The sequence below is a fragment of the Gadus chalcogrammus genome, chromosome 11, assembly GCF_026213295.1.
Source record: "Gadus chalcogrammus isolate NIFS_2021 chromosome 11, NIFS_Gcha_1.0, whole genome shotgun sequence".
In the NCBI taxonomy this organism is placed as follows: domain Eukaryota; kingdom Metazoa; phylum Chordata; class Actinopteri; order Gadiformes; family Gadidae; genus Gadus; species Gadus chalcogrammus.
The window spans coordinates 6,320,311-6,336,863 of NC_079422.1; the positions used below are offsets into that span (position 1 = coordinate 6,320,311).

At 46.6% G+C, this 16,553-nt stretch overlaps 2 protein-coding genes across 2 annotated transcripts; both read right to left on the bottom strand.

The window, feature by feature from the left end:
* Nucleotides 1-4: 4 nt before the first annotated feature.
* Nucleotides 5-14,838, bottom strand: LOC130391946 (histone-lysine N-methyltransferase SETDB1-B-like). Its single transcript, XM_056602312.1, has 25 exons — nucleotides 14,616-14,838; nucleotides 13,658-13,861; nucleotides 13,378-13,544; nucleotides 13,152-13,195; nucleotides 12,785-12,908; nucleotides 12,126-12,296; nucleotides 11,824-12,028; nucleotides 11,650-11,723; nucleotides 11,114-11,304; nucleotides 8,757-8,886; nucleotides 8,407-8,566; nucleotides 8,108-8,221; nucleotides 7,269-7,644; nucleotides 5,844-6,105; nucleotides 5,624-5,714; nucleotides 5,388-5,504; nucleotides 4,948-5,117; nucleotides 4,095-4,343; nucleotides 3,631-3,798; nucleotides 3,201-3,316; nucleotides 2,967-2,986; nucleotides 2,756-2,871; nucleotides 1,160-1,428; nucleotides 985-1,073; nucleotides 5-356 (listed from the first exon to the last, which is right to left on the bottom strand). Exons 1-25 carry the CDS (start codon nucleotides 14,630-14,632, stop codon nucleotides 239-241), a joined length of 3,762 nt encoding a protein of 1,253 aa, XP_056458287.1. The 5' UTR covers nucleotides 14,633-14,838; the 3' UTR covers nucleotides 5-238.
* A 388-nt stretch (nucleotides 14,839-15,226) lies between these two features.
* On the bottom strand, nucleotides 15,227-15,911 carry LOC130391985 (cortexin domain-containing 1 protein-like). Its single transcript, XM_056602369.1, has one exon. The coding sequence runs from the start codon at nucleotides 15,575-15,577 to the stop codon at nucleotides 15,422-15,424; it is 156 nt and encodes a 51-aa protein (XP_056458344.1). The 5' UTR covers nucleotides 15,578-15,911; the 3' UTR covers nucleotides 15,227-15,421.
* Between the last annotated feature and the right edge of the window lie 642 nt (nucleotides 15,912-16,553).

Consider the following 16,553-nt stretch of genomic DNA (forward strand, 5'->3'; position numbering starts at 1 on the left):
TCTAGGTGAAAAAGATTTTTTTATTGAGATTCAGACGTTACGCAAAGATAAAATAATATAAAACTGGGAACGTGGATATAAAAGCAAAAAGATACGACAATACAGCAATAAAATACTTGGCTCAACTAAGGAAAAACAGTACAGCAAAGACCAGTACAGCCGAGTACAATAAATGTGCGGTTGGATGGATATGATGGGAACACAAACTGGATGTGATGGGAACACCAGTGTGTCTCTCTCATAGTAGTCTTCCTCTGCATTCGGTGGACCCACAGCAGCAGAGAAGCTCCTTGCCCTCCACGCTGCCCACTTCATAGTTGTAGTCCCAAGTGAGCTCCGTCCCTGCCCGGATCCGCCTGCAGACCGACCAGACACATTAAACGTGGAAAGGTACCACATTCACATGGTTGATATGGGTGGAAGGAATTGGAAGAGATTTTCAGAAACGCATCACTATTTAAAAACGTATTTTAGATAGAAAGCATTGTGTTACAAAGTAGTGCTATGTATTTATCCTGGTTTGAATCTCTTAAAAACGTTGGATAAGATATATATGTTGACTCAAATGGCCCTCTGTGGGTTGAACGCATACTATTGCATTATAATTTATATTGGGCCGTTTCGGTTTACCATCTAATGCAAGTCAATGGGATGACATGAACAGGGCTATTAGTGTTTTTTTTTTAAATATTCAGACTACAAATATGTTTTAGAGAGTGGACATATCAATAGAATGAGCTGCAATATAGCCCAGAGCCTTAATGAAGACAATTTTGATTAAGTGGTCTAAGACGACGCATTTAGAAAATGTATTTGTTTGCGGAGACTTCCTGGAAAAGGGGGGTTTGGTTTTCCTTCAAGACAAAACACAAATTCTACACCACTACAGTTTTTTTCCAGTGGAACCTCAGTTGATGCCACCTTTGTGATATGGTCATTGGTCGAAAAATGAATGTAAGCACGATATAGTTCCTGGATACATACTTGCTGGCAAAGAAGGCCACCCATGGGAATCGCAGGTCGTGCGTGTCCACAAACACGTTCTGGACGAACAGGTTAGGACTGCAGCTGTGCTGCAGGTCAGAGAGAGAGGGGGGGGGGGATGAAGAGACCAGCGGGCCGGAGGCGGGGAGCGGGTCTGGTTGGGGGCATGGCTTACGTTCAGGTAGCGGCCCAGGTTGCCCTCCAGTTTGGCGTCGATGATGTAGCATGACTCCTCTCCGTCGAAGAACTGCCGCGTGTTTCTGGGCGCGTTCTCCCCGCCCCCGCCTCCCCCTCCTCCGCTCTTCCCCGATTTGCCCATGCTGCCTCCCTGGCCCCCGGGGGCCCCTCCCGCGGTGGAGGGCCCGGTCTTCACCATCATGCCGTGATTGGACTTCAGGGCGAAGCCTCTCGTCGACTTGACCGCCACCTGCCTTTTCTTCACGTCTGACAGAAACACAGACACGAGGACAGTGAGGTGGAAGCGCAAACCAAAGATAATAAACTGGTGTACAGACAGACCATTAGAAAGGCCCCGTTCACGTGCCCTGTGATCAGGAACAGGGCACAGAGCAGTGTCACGCAGAGCAGTTGTCTTGTAACCGAAAGGTTGCTAGTTCGATCCCCAACTTCGATTGTGTTTGTGTGAGAGTGATGATGTGTCCCTGAGCAAGACACTTAACCCTAACTGCTCCTGATGAGCTGGCTGTCGCCTTGCATGGTTGACTCTGCCATCGGTGTGTCAATGTGTGTATTAACCGATGTAAGTCGCTTTGGATAAAAGCGTCTGCTAAATGCCCTAATTGTAATTGTCTCACTTGAGGACCCAGCACTTAAAGGGGTGATATTATTAGCCATTACAAGCCGTTGGAAAATCTGCCCTTTCTTGTTCCTTAGCGACATGACAATTGGGTGTGTCTACCTAGATGTATGATGGATAGATCAGTCCATGATATTACCCCTATAAGGGGACACTCACACGAGGGCCGCGGCCCTGTGCCCGAGCTCATTTGCATACTAAAGTCTCGAACGTTTGGCTAGTGTGACCACGCCATCCGTATTCCAGCACGGAACAGCCCCTTGGCCACGACGCACTTGGGAGAGGTGTGCCGTGGCCAAAGTACAGATGCTAATGAGATGACACGCGCAAATGCGCGGATACGCAACGTGAGCTGGATGACGTAGTCCTTGCGCGACTTCTTTCTTTATAGGTCCATGCCCTTCTTCCCCACAACAATCATTTTAAACAATGGTGGCAAGCGGTTCACGAGTGGGTTTACGTTGGTGCGATAGTGAAATCGAGTGTTCAGTTGAAATTTGATCCGACGACAGCATTCAGTCGCAGCTGGACACCACGCTTGGTGATGGCGTATTTATCGTATTACAACGTGATGACGTATGTATGAAGGAGCAATCGTGTCCAGGCCACGGCCTTTGGGAGCAGTGTGACCACGGGCCAGCGGGGGGAGTGGGGAGGGGGGGAACCGTGCTGAATCTTCCTCCAGCACGGAACAGGCAAACTTGCCTCGTGTGAGTGTGCCCTAAGTGATATCGGGCTTTTTATCTTTGAAGCTATTCAAAAAAATACTGGATTTAGCCAACTGAACCGTTTTACAAATAAGTAGAAAAAATGATTAAGAGGATAAAACGGATTGACGTCAACAAGATTTCAACATGGCGGCAAACCCATTTAGGAATGTAACCGATGGAGCTGGAAGGGCAGTATGGTGAGTAACAGACAGTAACCGACAGAGAGACTCCTCCCGCATCTTACTGGGAGCCGGTTTCTTGTCCTTGTTGTCGTCAGACCCTGAGCTGATGGTCTGGACGTCATCACTGTCCGACAGCGTCATCACATCTTGTTTCTTCCCTCCCTCCAACTTCAGTTGCCTGCAGCAGAACATGCAATTAATGCAAATCAATACGAAAGCAAGACAGTCACAAAGAAACGATCTGTGGTTTATGGCGTTCTGGGGGTTACATACCCTTTGCTGTCCTCAGGGTCCTTGAAAAGATCAGAAAAGGTCTTCAATTAGTACACAATTCATCATACGACAAACAATCCTCACCTATCCATTATACTTTACTATTAAAACAATGAGATAAAATCCTATTAATACACACAGCATCCCTTGAAACACAACATTCAAAATGAGTTACATTACTGCTTCCCTTTAAACTAGACTAGTAAAGGGCTCCGTGTTCCTCCTGATCCTCACCTTCTTCAGGCCCTGGGTGGTGAGCCACGAGGCCACTTTGTTCTTCCCCATCTCCTCAGGCATGGTTAGCGACTTTGTGTCCTCCGTCGCTACCCCGTCTTTACTGTCTTGACTTCCTGTGTCACAAGTACCATTGAGATCAGATTCAGGCCGTTTCAAGTGGTGCCTGGACGTGATAGTGATAAACGTCTACACACACACATGCACTCATGTTACTGAGAAATGCTTTGCTACCATGGCTATAAAAACAACAACAATGAGACCTCTCTTTGCAGAAGATCGATAGATAGATGCTTTATTCATCCTGAGGGGTTACAGTAGCTCACATCAAAAACGAAAGTGGAAGAATCATTGCAAAGATATACAGCCCTGACCACTCTTAAGCAGGAGAAGAACCAATACTGAATCCTCGACCGCCCTCTCTGCTCACCCTCCTTGTTGCCCTTGGCCTGGTTGCGCGTCGTGTAGCTCCTCCACACTGAGCTGGAGTTCAGGTAGGTGTCCTTGATGAACGTGTCGTCCGAGCTGTCGCTGTCTTCGTCGCTCTTTGAGTCCTTTTCCTCTTCCTCGTTGCTGTCCTTGGAAGAGTCGGGGCTCTCTGCAGTGAGGAGGGAGAGGGAGAACCAGAACAACATGAGCCTTAGACATGCCATTTCCCATTCAGTAGACACGTTCAATCAATAGAACGGGATTATTATTATTTTTGCTTTCTTTTTGCTTTTTCATTGCTTTTCATAATTACCCCTCTTGCTGAGATTAGGGTTTCAACCCGCAACTCGCCACAGGGAGTCAAACACCATAACCACTAGACCATCATGCCCCCGTTCTGTCCATTAGAGTCACTCATAACTGGCACCCTGCTGGATGCAGACAGTGGGACCCGGCATCACTGACCTGTGCTCTTCTTAGTGGCGTCCGCCTTCTTGGACGTCCGTCGCGGGGCGCTGCCCGACACCAGCGCCGAGGGCGTGATCTGGATCTTGGACATGTCCACGCCGCTGCCCTCGCTGTCCGAGCAGTGTGCCTCGCTCTCGTAGCCCTCCTTGAAGTTCTCCACGCTCTCTATGTGGTCCAGGTTGGCAAAGTACTCGTCCCCCATCTCCAGACCCTCTTTGTCGGCGAAGTCGTCGGTAAGGATCTTACCTGGTCAATGGAGATGACAGTCAATATGTTTAATAACCCCTGTTTACATTCAGTGATTTAGCAGACAATAACTGCATCTAAAGCAAGTGTGGGAAGCCCAGCGTTCAATCAAGATAAGAACAAATACAAAAAGGGCTGCACCGGTGCAGAGTAGCGGTAGCCCGTTAATTATGGTATTTTTACATCTGTGCTGCACAACAATGCTCACTATCCATGTCCCTCGTAGCAAAATAGGGTAAGGACCTGCATTCACCTTAACACACAGACCCATGATCAGGGTTATGAACTGCATTGACCTTAACCCCCAGACCCATGATCAGGGTAAAGACCTGCATTCACCTTAACCCCCAGACCCATGATCAGGGTAATGAACTGCATTCACCTTAACACCCAGACCCATGATCAGGGTAATGAACTGCATTCACCTTAACACCCAGACCCATGATCAGGGTAATGAACTACATACACCACCTCACCTTTTGATGTTATGATGTTTCCTAATAGTTGAATCCAGCAATGCCATGAACAAGAGGGCTGTGCCCTCGACACCACCACCACATCCCATAGTCCCAGAGGAACCCCAGGGACGGCTCCCTGTCCTCACCAGCGTAGATGCAGACGAAAGAGCCCTTGGCGACGTCGTCCAGGCAGCGGATGCCCCAGCCCTTGTTCTGGGTCTTGAAGAGCTGCAGGCGCACCTGCAGGCCGTGCTGCACCAGCCGGTTGGTGCACATCTGAGCCGAGCACTTGCACCGCTTATTGCACTCATAGATCCTGGGTGCAGGAGGTCACAGGAGGAGGCAGAGCGGGGAGAGCAGACATTCATTATACCACTATTATATATATTCTATATTGTTCAGCCTGATTGTTCAGAGAAAACTTCCACTTAGAGCTTACGCTTTTTGAATCCATTTAAATAATTTCTTGCATGTGTTCATTGTTCTCGTCTCAATAGTAAGTCTCTCTGGTCAAAAGTGTAGTCCTCTGAATGGGCGCATGTAAATGTAAACAGCACCCGCGGGCGTGGGCGTGTCAAAGGCTTACCCGGTGGGCAGGCACTCGTCTAGGCGTTTGTGGAGGAAGCCGGCGCCCTGGTTGATCTGGGCCCCGGGGGTACAGCCTGTGGCCTGCAGGGTCAGCTGGTGGCAGGAACACTTGGACCTGGAGGCCACACAGGGTAGGTTCAAGGGCTGGCGGGACCGTTCAAATGTGGGTCTTCATGCAAGCAGGAGTCGGAGTGGCTGGGAGGAATGGTTCAGGGTGGACGGCTTTTGACTCACTTGTCTCTACAGCCATCTGTGCAGTCGCAGCCGACCAGGAAGTCCGGGCTGGTGTTGATGAACACTCCGTCCTCTGGGATCCGCTCCTTGCCTGGGGAGCACACGACATGGTCCGTTCCTTAGTACCCCTTAGACACTTGGGGGGGGGGGGGGGTTTCAGTGGATGCTCTTTGATTTTGCCTTCATTCTCTAAGTGGACCTCTTGGACCAGCCTCCTTACTGTAGGCCACTTTGGGCGGCGGTGTGGAGTCGATCTCGTTGACGCAGGAGAGGGGGATGTCCTCCCGTCCCCCGGTGATGTCCAGGATGTAGTAGATGGGCCGGGACGGGTGGAAGGGCCGGTCCACCAGGACGTAGGGGTCCAGGCAGAACATCTCCAGGAAGATGAAGTCGCAGCGCGTCTGGAAGAGGTAGTGCTGGATCTCCTCCATGTTGCGCAGACACAGGCCGCACGGCGCCTTGTAGATCACATGGAAGGACATCTGAGGAGGAACACAGGACAGACAGGAGAGAGGACGGTGAAGCAATCGGCACATCAAGACTCAAAGTACACGGGAATTATTCAGTAATTAGGTGATCACAATGTCTGTGGATACCTATTGTTATTGTAGGAATTATTATTATTATTCCATAGCTCAGCCCCTCAAATTTGTAGACGACATTTGTATACCCGGTAAGCAGGTCTCCAAAAGGTTTGATGCCCAAATTCCAATGGGGGGCACTATTAACGTGGCCACGGTTAAACAATCTGAATGTCCGCCCCGATGGATTAAAAAGGCTGAGACTTTGTGTACATTCCTTACGTCAAAATGTCAGGATAATATACAATATATAAGGAAATAAAACTATTGAGATATTCAATCAAAATTATACTTTCAGAAGTACTCAGGAACTGGAGATTACTAGGGCACATAGTGGCCAGCACCCATAACACGTGGGTAGGAGTTGTTGGTCATAGCTCAAAAAAATGACATCACAGTGTAAATCGGAATAAATGCTAAGCTAAGCACTAATGCCCTTTTCTATCGCAAGTCCGTGCAAGAAAGAGGCAGGAACTTGAAACTTGACTTGAAAATAACAGACACCTCCCTTTACATGTGTACAACTATTTGTGTTGATATCTCATTCCATGATATCAGTGTCAATTACAGTTTGCTGTTAAGCGTAATGCAGCATTTCATCAGCAGGTTGCACAAAATTACACAAACAGCATCTGCTATTAAACGTGTGTGTGTGTGTGTGTGTGTCTTTCTCTATGTCTGTGTGTGTGTGTCCGTGCAAAATAAACTTGTACCAAAGAAAAAAAGACTTGCCCTCGGCGAAGGAATAGATGCATCTAGGAGTAAGGACTAGATTACGATGACAACACCCGGGATTCACTGTGAAGACCTTGTGGCACTGCTTGCATTCCATTCATCATTTTTTGCAATTAAAGTCCAACGGTTTTGCAAACAACAACAAGTTGGACGAAAACAAAATGTCAATATTAGAATATAAAATGTGTTATTAAAAAGGAAGGATAAGGAGACGGCAGTTTTAAGTAACGATAACAACACCACAAAAGGTCCAGTCAACCCCACCCCTCCCCAGGCCCATCCTCCACCACTACGCCCCCGGGCGGCCAGGCGGAGCCGACCACACCCACCTTGCGGTTGACCTTGCGCCGGCCCGTCATGCGGCGGAAGTCGTAAAGCAGCGGGGTGAGCAGGGGGTTCTTCCCCCGGTGCTTGTCCGGGCGCGAGGGCCGAATGCGGGTCAGACAGGCGGGCTGGCAGGTGTGCATCAGGTAGAAGATGCGGTCTGCGGGGGCGCGGTAGGGGGGCTGCTGGTAGACTACGGGGCCGGCGATGAGGGTGGGGGGGGTTGGGACTGGGGCTGGTAGTGGGGGTGGAGGTAGGGATAGGGGAAGGGTTAGGGGTGGGGGGGCCATGGGGACCAAAGACATCAACGGAGGTTGTTTCTGGAACTGATTTGTTGAGTTGAAAGGTACGGGCGACAGCATGGTGGCGGCTGGTCTTCCGCTGGGGGTGATCAAACACACAAGGGGTCAGACATGAAGAGGGCTGGTGAAAGGTGACCACCAAACCGACTTGTGTTGTACAGCAGTTGATCCAAAATAAATACCCATTATGTTTCCTCATTTCACATGCTGCAAGGATTAAGATTTGTGTGGGTACTGTGCGGATAGATGTGTTAAAGTGCACTTCTGGTGCAGTGGGAGTTGGGTGGTCAGAGAATTGAAGGAAACAACCACACGTATGCACTTGAGCTGAGCACTGATGTCAGAGTCCAAGTGTGAACAAAGTACGGGAAAGCATGTGAAATGGAGCCGGGCAAAGAGACAAGGAACCTATAGCCTGAGTCATTGAGGTCATCTCAGGCTAATCGGTACAGGCAGGATGTATCAAAACCATTGTTTGGTTTTGCTTCCTGCTTTTCCTTTAATAACTATTATTTAGTAACGGCAGGTAACCTGGGCCTCACCTGGGGATCTGGTTGAGACTGGAGGACATGGCCTGCAGGATCTTAGAGGCATGGGTGCCTCCTACCCCTGGAATAAACGGAGATGTGCTTTTCCTCGCCATCTGCTGTTTATTACTAGGAGACAGAGGATCAGGGGACATAAAAAATGAGGATATTATAACACAACGTATTGCTAAGGTCGTATAACAATCTTGTTCATATGCCCGTTTTTAAATGTCCATCATGCAATTATACATTGCAGGTAGCAGGCGTAGCGATCAAAGGCTGTGTCAAGGAGCCGATTGAAGTGCAGGACTCACTCAAAACGTGCAGACTGTGAGGGTGAGAGGAACTGGCTTAGTGGGGAGCTGAGCGGGGAGCTGAGCGGGGAGCTTACAGCAGCCATCAGGGGGGCTGCTTTGCTGGGGGAGGCCCCCTCACTGGTGTACTGAACCACGGGGCCCTTGCTCCTCAGCGCTCCTGTGACGGAGGGAAACGTCAGAGAGTTCATGCCTTGGCGTTATGCAGGTGTTCAACTGATTGATCAACTGTGGTAGCGGTCTCTCCTGGTTCAGCCTGGCTGGCAGACGTCCGTCTACAGTGGCGTGCACAGTGCATGTTGTTGTGCATGCTTGGAGTACTCGTCAGACAGTATTGGATGCTCATTTACCCATGTTGGGTCTGGTCCTCTGCTGGCCGGCCAGCTTTTTCTCCTGGGTGTTGGCTGAGGTCAGCTTGAGATTGAACATGGGCTCCAGCCGGGTGGAGCCTCTGTAGATCCACTCGCTCCTCTTGTCGTCCTAATGAACAGCACCAGCACACAAAAGGCTTTGCTAGATCTTTTTTTAACAATCAGGGACACACATAAATATCATGTCTAACAAATTATTGGCGGAAAAATCGGAAACTTGGATTATGATCAATTATTCCGGTACTGAAATTATTGTTGATCATTTGAAGCATTATTGCCTGTCTTAACCAAAGGGCGTAACAAGCACCAAACAACGACGCACTCTTGATAAACGTCTGCACGAGAATAGAGCCACTTGATGTGAGCACTGAGCAGTGTGGATTAGCCAGGTTTATAGAGTACTGCCACACAGCCCAATATAAAACCTATAAATATAAAAAAAATGCCTTTTACACTATTACGTAAACTATAAAGCTTTTCATATCATTTTCGTTGGCATTTGAGGAGACAAAGTTACATTAAAAGAGCATTAAGAGATTAATTAACTGTTTAATTAACCTAACTTGATCTGGCAATGGGTGTGGCAAAATGTTTAAACCATAGAGGGTGCAGGTCTTTTGGGTTAGATTTAGAAAGAAATCAAGTCTGCGATGGCTTATGGGAACTTAATATAAATATTGAATTAAATGATTATTTGAAAAAGAAAAAGAAAAACGAGCCGCTTCTGCAGCAGAAGATACAGACTTCCCCTATTAAACCGCATCTTTGTTAATGAGCCAATGCAACAGTTAATCAACGTCATACCATCCTTCATTATCCATTGGGCTTTCTTGAAGGAGTATACGTTAGGGATGTTATTCGAATATTCGATTATTCGAAATGACGTGGGTATTCGACTTTAGCTGTCGCAGATTCTTTTACATTTTTGCCTAAAGTTAATTAAATATATTTATTAGCTACATTAATAACATATTGTTCATTAAACGTGTATACCAATGCCGTTCAATACTTGGAATACTTGGCTATACCGACAACCTCCGTTCCAGCGGAGAGAGTCTTTTCCACGGCGGGCTTGATGTAAATTGCCTCCGCACCCGCTAATCCCCCGAGCACGTAGATATGCTCATTTTTCGGAACAAGAATGAGTGATGCAGCAGGTGGGCTTATGTGTTACGTTAACTGGAAATGTTTTAGACATACTGTATTTCCGTCTAACACAGAATATATTTTTGTTGATGTTCTGTTATATGCGCATCATGCGTAATGCGAGGCAGACCCATGCGCTGCAAGTGGAGTTCTGTTGATATCCAAGCCCACCAGTACTTGTACTTTTTTTTTTCCGAGGCTTAAAAATAAACATTCAATTTCTAGTCTTTTTTACACGTAGTAAGTTTCAATAACTCCATACCATTACATACCGGCATTTAAGCAGCAAAGATGAGACGTCGGTTGTGTGGTGAGAACTTATACAAAATCGATAACAACAACAATGCCGCCATTTTCTTTATTTTTTGTAACCTACAATAAATAAAGCAGGCTTCCAGTCAATGGAAAAATGGCTTCTCCCCACCGGCGATTGTTGTTGTTTACGATTTTCTATCAGTTCTCACCACACAACGACGTCTCATCTTTGCTCCTTGAATGTCGATATGTAATGGTATGGAGTTATTGAAACTTACTACGTGTAAAAAAGACTAGAAATTGAATGTTTATTTTTCATTGAATGTTTACATAAAGTTGCACTGGGTGCCTTTAACCGGTTACTCAAAAACACGAGTTGATCAATGCTTGTTTAGGATGAATAAATTATGCCATTCAAATACATTAAACATATACAACCGGGATGCAGAGGCAGCGTATAGTGAGTTTGGCGTAGATGAAAGGAGCGTCGTCTACGGCCTCACTCAGGAGCCCGGGGTCTGGCTACAGCGGCCAGGGCTGCTATGAAGGCTAAGTTTGGCTTCATTTTGCTTCACATTGTAGGAATTATGTTGATACGCAGGCACTATGGCTGCAATCAATTGGCTTCCTAATGCGTGGCCAGTATCTTTCTCATGAAGCAGAAGGAATAAGTGGGCCGCAGCCTTCACCTATGAGGTTCTAGATAGTTCAATAGAAGTGTAGGACGATTCGTTTTTCACACATACAAATATAAACTGTGGAGGGAGAAGCCCGCTCTCAGTGAGATGCAGGCCAGTTACTGCATCCTGTAATCTAACCGGCCGGGGCTACACAAGCTCCACATAAGGATGTGCGTGTGTGTGTTACTTGCCTTGATGTGTGTCTCTGCAAGTGTGTGTGAGTGTGAGTGTGTGTGTGTGCGTTTGTGTTTTTACCAGGAAGAGGATCTTCACCAGGCTGCCATCCACCTCCTCTATCCGGCTCCTCCACCAGGTGCCCTCCCACTCCGTCTTGATGATCTGGCCCATCTTCAGCAGCACCATGGGCCGGTTGGGGTAGGCTGTGATGTACTCCTCGATGAAGTCCCGGCACGACGCGTCCTCTATGTCCTCCCACGTGCGCTTCACTGGGGAGAGCGAGTAAGTGAGGGAAATCACGCAAGATGTTATATTTTTGACCACAAAGTTATTCCATTGGGCATACCTCTGAGGTAACATTATCTGTGTTAAATCTGCACTAGAGGTTTTTCCATTTAGCCAGGTTGGGAGAAAGGGGGGGGGCAAAAGTTGGCCAGAAGGAAACAGGTTGCTCCTCTTGGTAAATATTTTAATCTTGACAAACTTTGTTGTTCAGATAGTATTTTGGAATAAGTTAGATAGATAGACGTTAGATAAATAACACGGTGCAGGTTGAACGATAAAAAACCCTTTCATTCGTACAACAAGTGCCAAGGTGCGTGACGGGTTCTTACGTGGACGACAGACCGGGAAGAGCTCGGGAAGAGTGACGTAGGAGGCGTAGCCATCGTCGAAGAAGATCAAAAACCTGAAACAAACCCGAGGCCCACCAGATGCCATCAGTGACCACGCCACCACTCGGAGCTTCCAAACCACAGCTCGTCTGCAGTGTTTCATCTGCGTCTCACCTCATGCGGTTCTTGTTGTTGGGCATTTCTGCCACAACGCCGGCGTAGAGCCAGGACAGGGTGCCGTCTTTGTACTTGGCGACCACGCGCGCGCCCACGTACAGACTCTCCAGCGTGGGGTGGTACTCGAAGGCCACGTGGTTCCCAGAGAGGAGACTCTTGCCCTTGCTCTCAAACTTCACCTTGTACTTGAACATGCCGTTCCCTGCATGAGGGACAATCCAAATAGTGTTTTTGAATGTTGAATTTGAATGTTTTTTTGCGATCTGCACTTTCTTGAAAGATGAATAGTGGATACACACCAACATGGTTGATAGCAACGAGGGTGCCTCTGTGCCAGGTCTTGGTGCGTTTCTTTCCAAGAATGGTCATTTCTACTGTGAGTTCCCCCTCCTCAATGGCGGGGTTGGGTTTGGTTGGGGAGAAGGCCGGAGGCTGGGAGACAAATACGGTAGGTGCCGTCGGATGAGCCCCTAGAAGACGAGATGAGACCGACACAAAGCAGTCAGCATGGTACAGTCCCTCACAGGCAGGTGATCTCGATGACTTCCCCCTCTGGAGTCCAGGATTCATTTTCTATAGACTTTTTCATTATTAACACACTAAAATGATTATTGTTACCACCTCATGACTGATGCTTGATATCAGTTTTTTCAGCATAAACTCAGCCATGAACCCCTTTAAACATGGCATAAAAAAATATACAAATATACATTTAACTGCTTTCAAGGTTTTTTTTAAATGGACAAATCGTTGGAAAACTACGACATCATTCCTATCGAAGCAAGTGAAAGCTGGAATTATTGTAATACTGTGGTATCAATTAAAAAAGGTGAATATAATAAGGTGAAATAAATGTAAAGTTCTACCCCCCATATCAAACGTATTGCACAATTGAGTCAAGGGATTTGGTTCCGTTTGCGTTGCCGTTTCATAGCCCCTTTAGTGTGTGTGCTCTCACCGAGGTGTGGGGGCTGTATGGAGGACCGGAGCTGAGGGGCAGCAGGCGACGCCTTGCCGACTATCCGGACCAACTTGTGCACCTGCTGCGTGGTCTTATGCAGGACGGTGGAAGCGTCCTTAAACTGGCCAATCAAAAGAGGGCTGGGGTCAACATCCACACATACCATCAGCGCTTCCCAGTTCACAACACTATCAACATATTTCAAACACACAACCCCTGTTATAAAGTGGAAAGTACAATAGAGAGAATAAAATGTACGGCTCCCAACAATACCAAATAGGGATTCAATGTGTGCTTGATGTGAGATGAGAATGGAGAACTACTCTGCGGTGGTGGTGTGAGAAGAGTGCTTTGCTCGTCGTACCGTTCCATCTTTAACAGGAGTACCCGGCTTCTTGGGAGGAACCACTGCAAATGTCCCCCGACCAAAAGCACAGATCGTTATCAACCACCAACTGTGTTTGTAACAGCACCATTAGTCAACAAATAACCCGGATGTTTATGAAGTACAATCATGTTAACCATAAAGTACTCATGATGACTTGTCGTAAGCTCTGGACAGCGTTTTGAAGGATGACGTCCTAACTTACAGCAACCGACGGCAATGACATCGTCATCATCGTCCTCGTCGTCGATCTCGATGACCTCGGAGGAGAGGGGTCCGCCCCCTCTGGACTCGTCCTCCGAGCTGCTCTTATACACCAGGCCATTGTCCTGGTACGACTTCCTCACCAGCTTCTCACATTCCAACACAGACCTGGCAAACAGCGTGGCAGGGGACAACATTGTCACCAGACACACACACGCACACACACACATACACACACGTCCAGATCTGTGATACACCTCATCCATGATGCATCCACTCACTGGTTGGCATTGCTGATGAGCTCCTCGGTGGTGGCCTCCTCTTCTTCCTTTTTCTCCACCCACTGTTTGAGGTCATCCAGCTGGGCCTTCCTCCTCTGCACTGAGTCACTCTGCTCCACCGCGTCCTCGATCCACTTCTTCAGTTCATCCAGGGAGACCCCCAGCTCCTCCTCCAGCCCCGAATCCCATCCTTCAGTCTCCATTCTGCCAGGGAGTCCGAATTAGAGCGAATACAGAGATGGCTGCTTTGTAATAACTGTTTTTTTGGGATTCAATGCATGGCATTTCTCATAAGACGTGTTTTGGAAAGCAGCAACTATCATATTATGGATAGACAGACAGCCTGCAACTGATTTTAACAATTAGATGTCTCGCTCCAAACACTGACGGTAACTGTTCTGAGAAACCATTTCTTATCCTTCTGGTGGGAAAAACATGACTAATAAAGGAAGGCTTTATATTGTAACACGACTGACTGAGTCATTAGTCTCTCAATTGATTATGAAGCACTCCAGTCAGGCTGTAATACGTCATAGCCTAGGCAAGCAGACGATGGCAGTAATATTTATAGTAGCGATAGCTTCATGAAGACTGCATCTAAAAAGTAATGTTTATGCTCATAACAATTACGTTCACAATAGGAGATAGGACAAGCCCGCTAATGGTCAGCCGGCACAAGTTTACATAACTTTGTTATTCTGCTTCTTTGGCAGTGGGCACGACCATTTCGTTCGGTGTCATCCTCCTCTAAATCAAAGTGTAACTTTTAACTTATCATCATAAAGGAATACGATATGGTACTGTTAGCGTTTCAGCATGTTAGCCTAGCATCGGATCATATACAGCTGAATAAACACATGTGTTATTGTTGTGTTATCTTCAATCATACAAAAATATATACATTAACAGTACACAGAAATGCACTGTATCATGCAATATGATTTTGTGTCATGCCTACCTATCGCTGCTCTCCATTGTGTTTTGTTAGCAAATGTGTGTGCACCACAGCTAGGTGCGTTAGCAGCCAAATGTTTGTTTTTCATTCCAGAGTAGCCCGCGAGGGCGGTGCTGCCGATATCCTTCAGGGAAAAAAACAACGCCGCTCTTCCGGGTTACGCGGAGCTCCAAACACTAGCTGCAATCGGCGGGACATGGTGAGAACCCTTATAGGTCCTTGTGAGAACCAGGCTGACAAGGATACCCTAAACGTCGAGGTCAGCCCACATGAAGTGGCCCACAATTAAGAATATCACTGGATTTTTTTAATGAATATAAATCACGACTTATAGCGTGATATTTACCAGATGTTTATCATAAACATTCATTATTTACAGCCGATGTATACATATTTAAATTCAGATCTAAATGTAGAAATGTTGCAAAATCCTCATAACAAAACTTAATGAATGTGACTTTCTTAAGGAAAAAAGGCAAATTACTCGATCCTCTTTACTCATTACTTGTAAAAGATGTCACATTTAACAGTCATATTCATATCAAAATAATGGTCAACTGAAAATGCTGTTTTTATGTTTAAACCAATAACTAATAGGGAGAACAGACACCTTTTCTATGAAGAAGAATGACATTGTACAAATAATATAATTTGATTTAGCTCCTATTATAAACAAGTTTGAAATAACAACACTGTATCAACCATAATAAACAGTGGTTTCATATGTAGTAAAGGCAAACAGGCTCGTTTCCAGTGGCAGTCCTGAACAGTTCACCTTGAGTATCCATCATCCCAGGTCTCGACCCCCATCACTCCTCTGATTGCTCCTCTTGGTAAATACTTGTTGAAATAGCACTGTATGGGTCCAGCACCATCTGTGCACAACGCACTATAGACACCAACAGAAAAAAGCAAAGCAGAAAGAAGAAGAATAGGGCAAAACCCAAGTCCACATCTATGTCCATTCTGGCTGCAGGAAGGATCGGAGGGTTAGTGTCAGAAATACCTCAGGCCCAACTAGATTTTCTTTTGCAACTTCTCGTCTCTGCCGTAATAGTTTTAGTTACCTTTGCCCTTTTTTTGTCTTCACATAGCAGTGTTTGTCCAAACCCTGACCACCTATACCAAAAACATAGCAGCACAAGTATTTCCTTTGGTTGGTAGTACGGCTACGGCAACACTCCCAGACTTGTTCTAGTAATCCTTTTCAATCTTTCAACAGAAAACCGTCTGGGTTAAACTCTAGGATCTCCACGTGTTGTTCAGGAAAGGCATTGTAAATGAGGGCCATTCTGCGTGTTGCTAGTTTCCCCCTCAACATTGACACCCTCTCTATTCCTTGGCCCGCTGTTCCCATCCCCCAGAGACGGCATGGATTGGTGATCACACAGACACATTTGGCACCCATCTTGTGCATAAATAGTTAAAAAGGAGTTTGGTAACGATCAGGCCGTTCCTGAGATTAGAAACACAGGCATGGCTCTGCTTGTGGACGGTAGCTTTAACACCTTAAGCAAAGAGAGATGGTCGTTTGCTGACCCACAAATGTGTCAACAGCCCCACACCATGAATCCAACAAATTCATTTATTTGTATGTCATCACACACAAATTATATTTGTAAATTTGATCGATTACCACTGACTAGATATATGAAAAATGCATGTTTCTTTTCCAAGGGTAGAGAAATAAACCCTTTTCATTGCTGTTTAAAGTATAAATTAAAATCCTCCAACTGCAATAAGTGACAGCGAGTTACAAGGGGCAGGTGATCGCGAGGGAAAGAGGATATGACGCGTTGGTGGCAATCCACTTAAGAGGGGTTGGAAACTGATCCTGACCAAAAAGATGCAGATTGGTTGTATTCTGATGCCTCTGCAGAGACATAAAAAGGTTAAAAGTAAAGTGACCCTATACAAATAGAAGGGCAGATCCAGAGAAAT

Excerpts from the sequence above, each read along its gene's own strand:
- LOC130391946 (XM_056602312.1), bottom strand. Across the intron at positions 12,029-12,125 it reads CGTTGCTATCAACCATGTTG|GGAACGGCATGTTCAAGTAC; the intron begins GTGTGTATCCAC and ends TCCCTCATGCAG. Across the intron at positions 7,645-8,107 it reads AGTCTCAACCAGATCCCCAG|CGGAAGACCAGCCGCCACCA; the intron begins GTGAGGCCCAGG and ends GATCACCCCCAG.
- LOC130391985 (XM_056602369.1), bottom strand. The coding sequence starts at position 15,577 with ATGGACATAGATGTGGACTTGGGTTTTGCCCTATTCTTCTTCTTTCTG.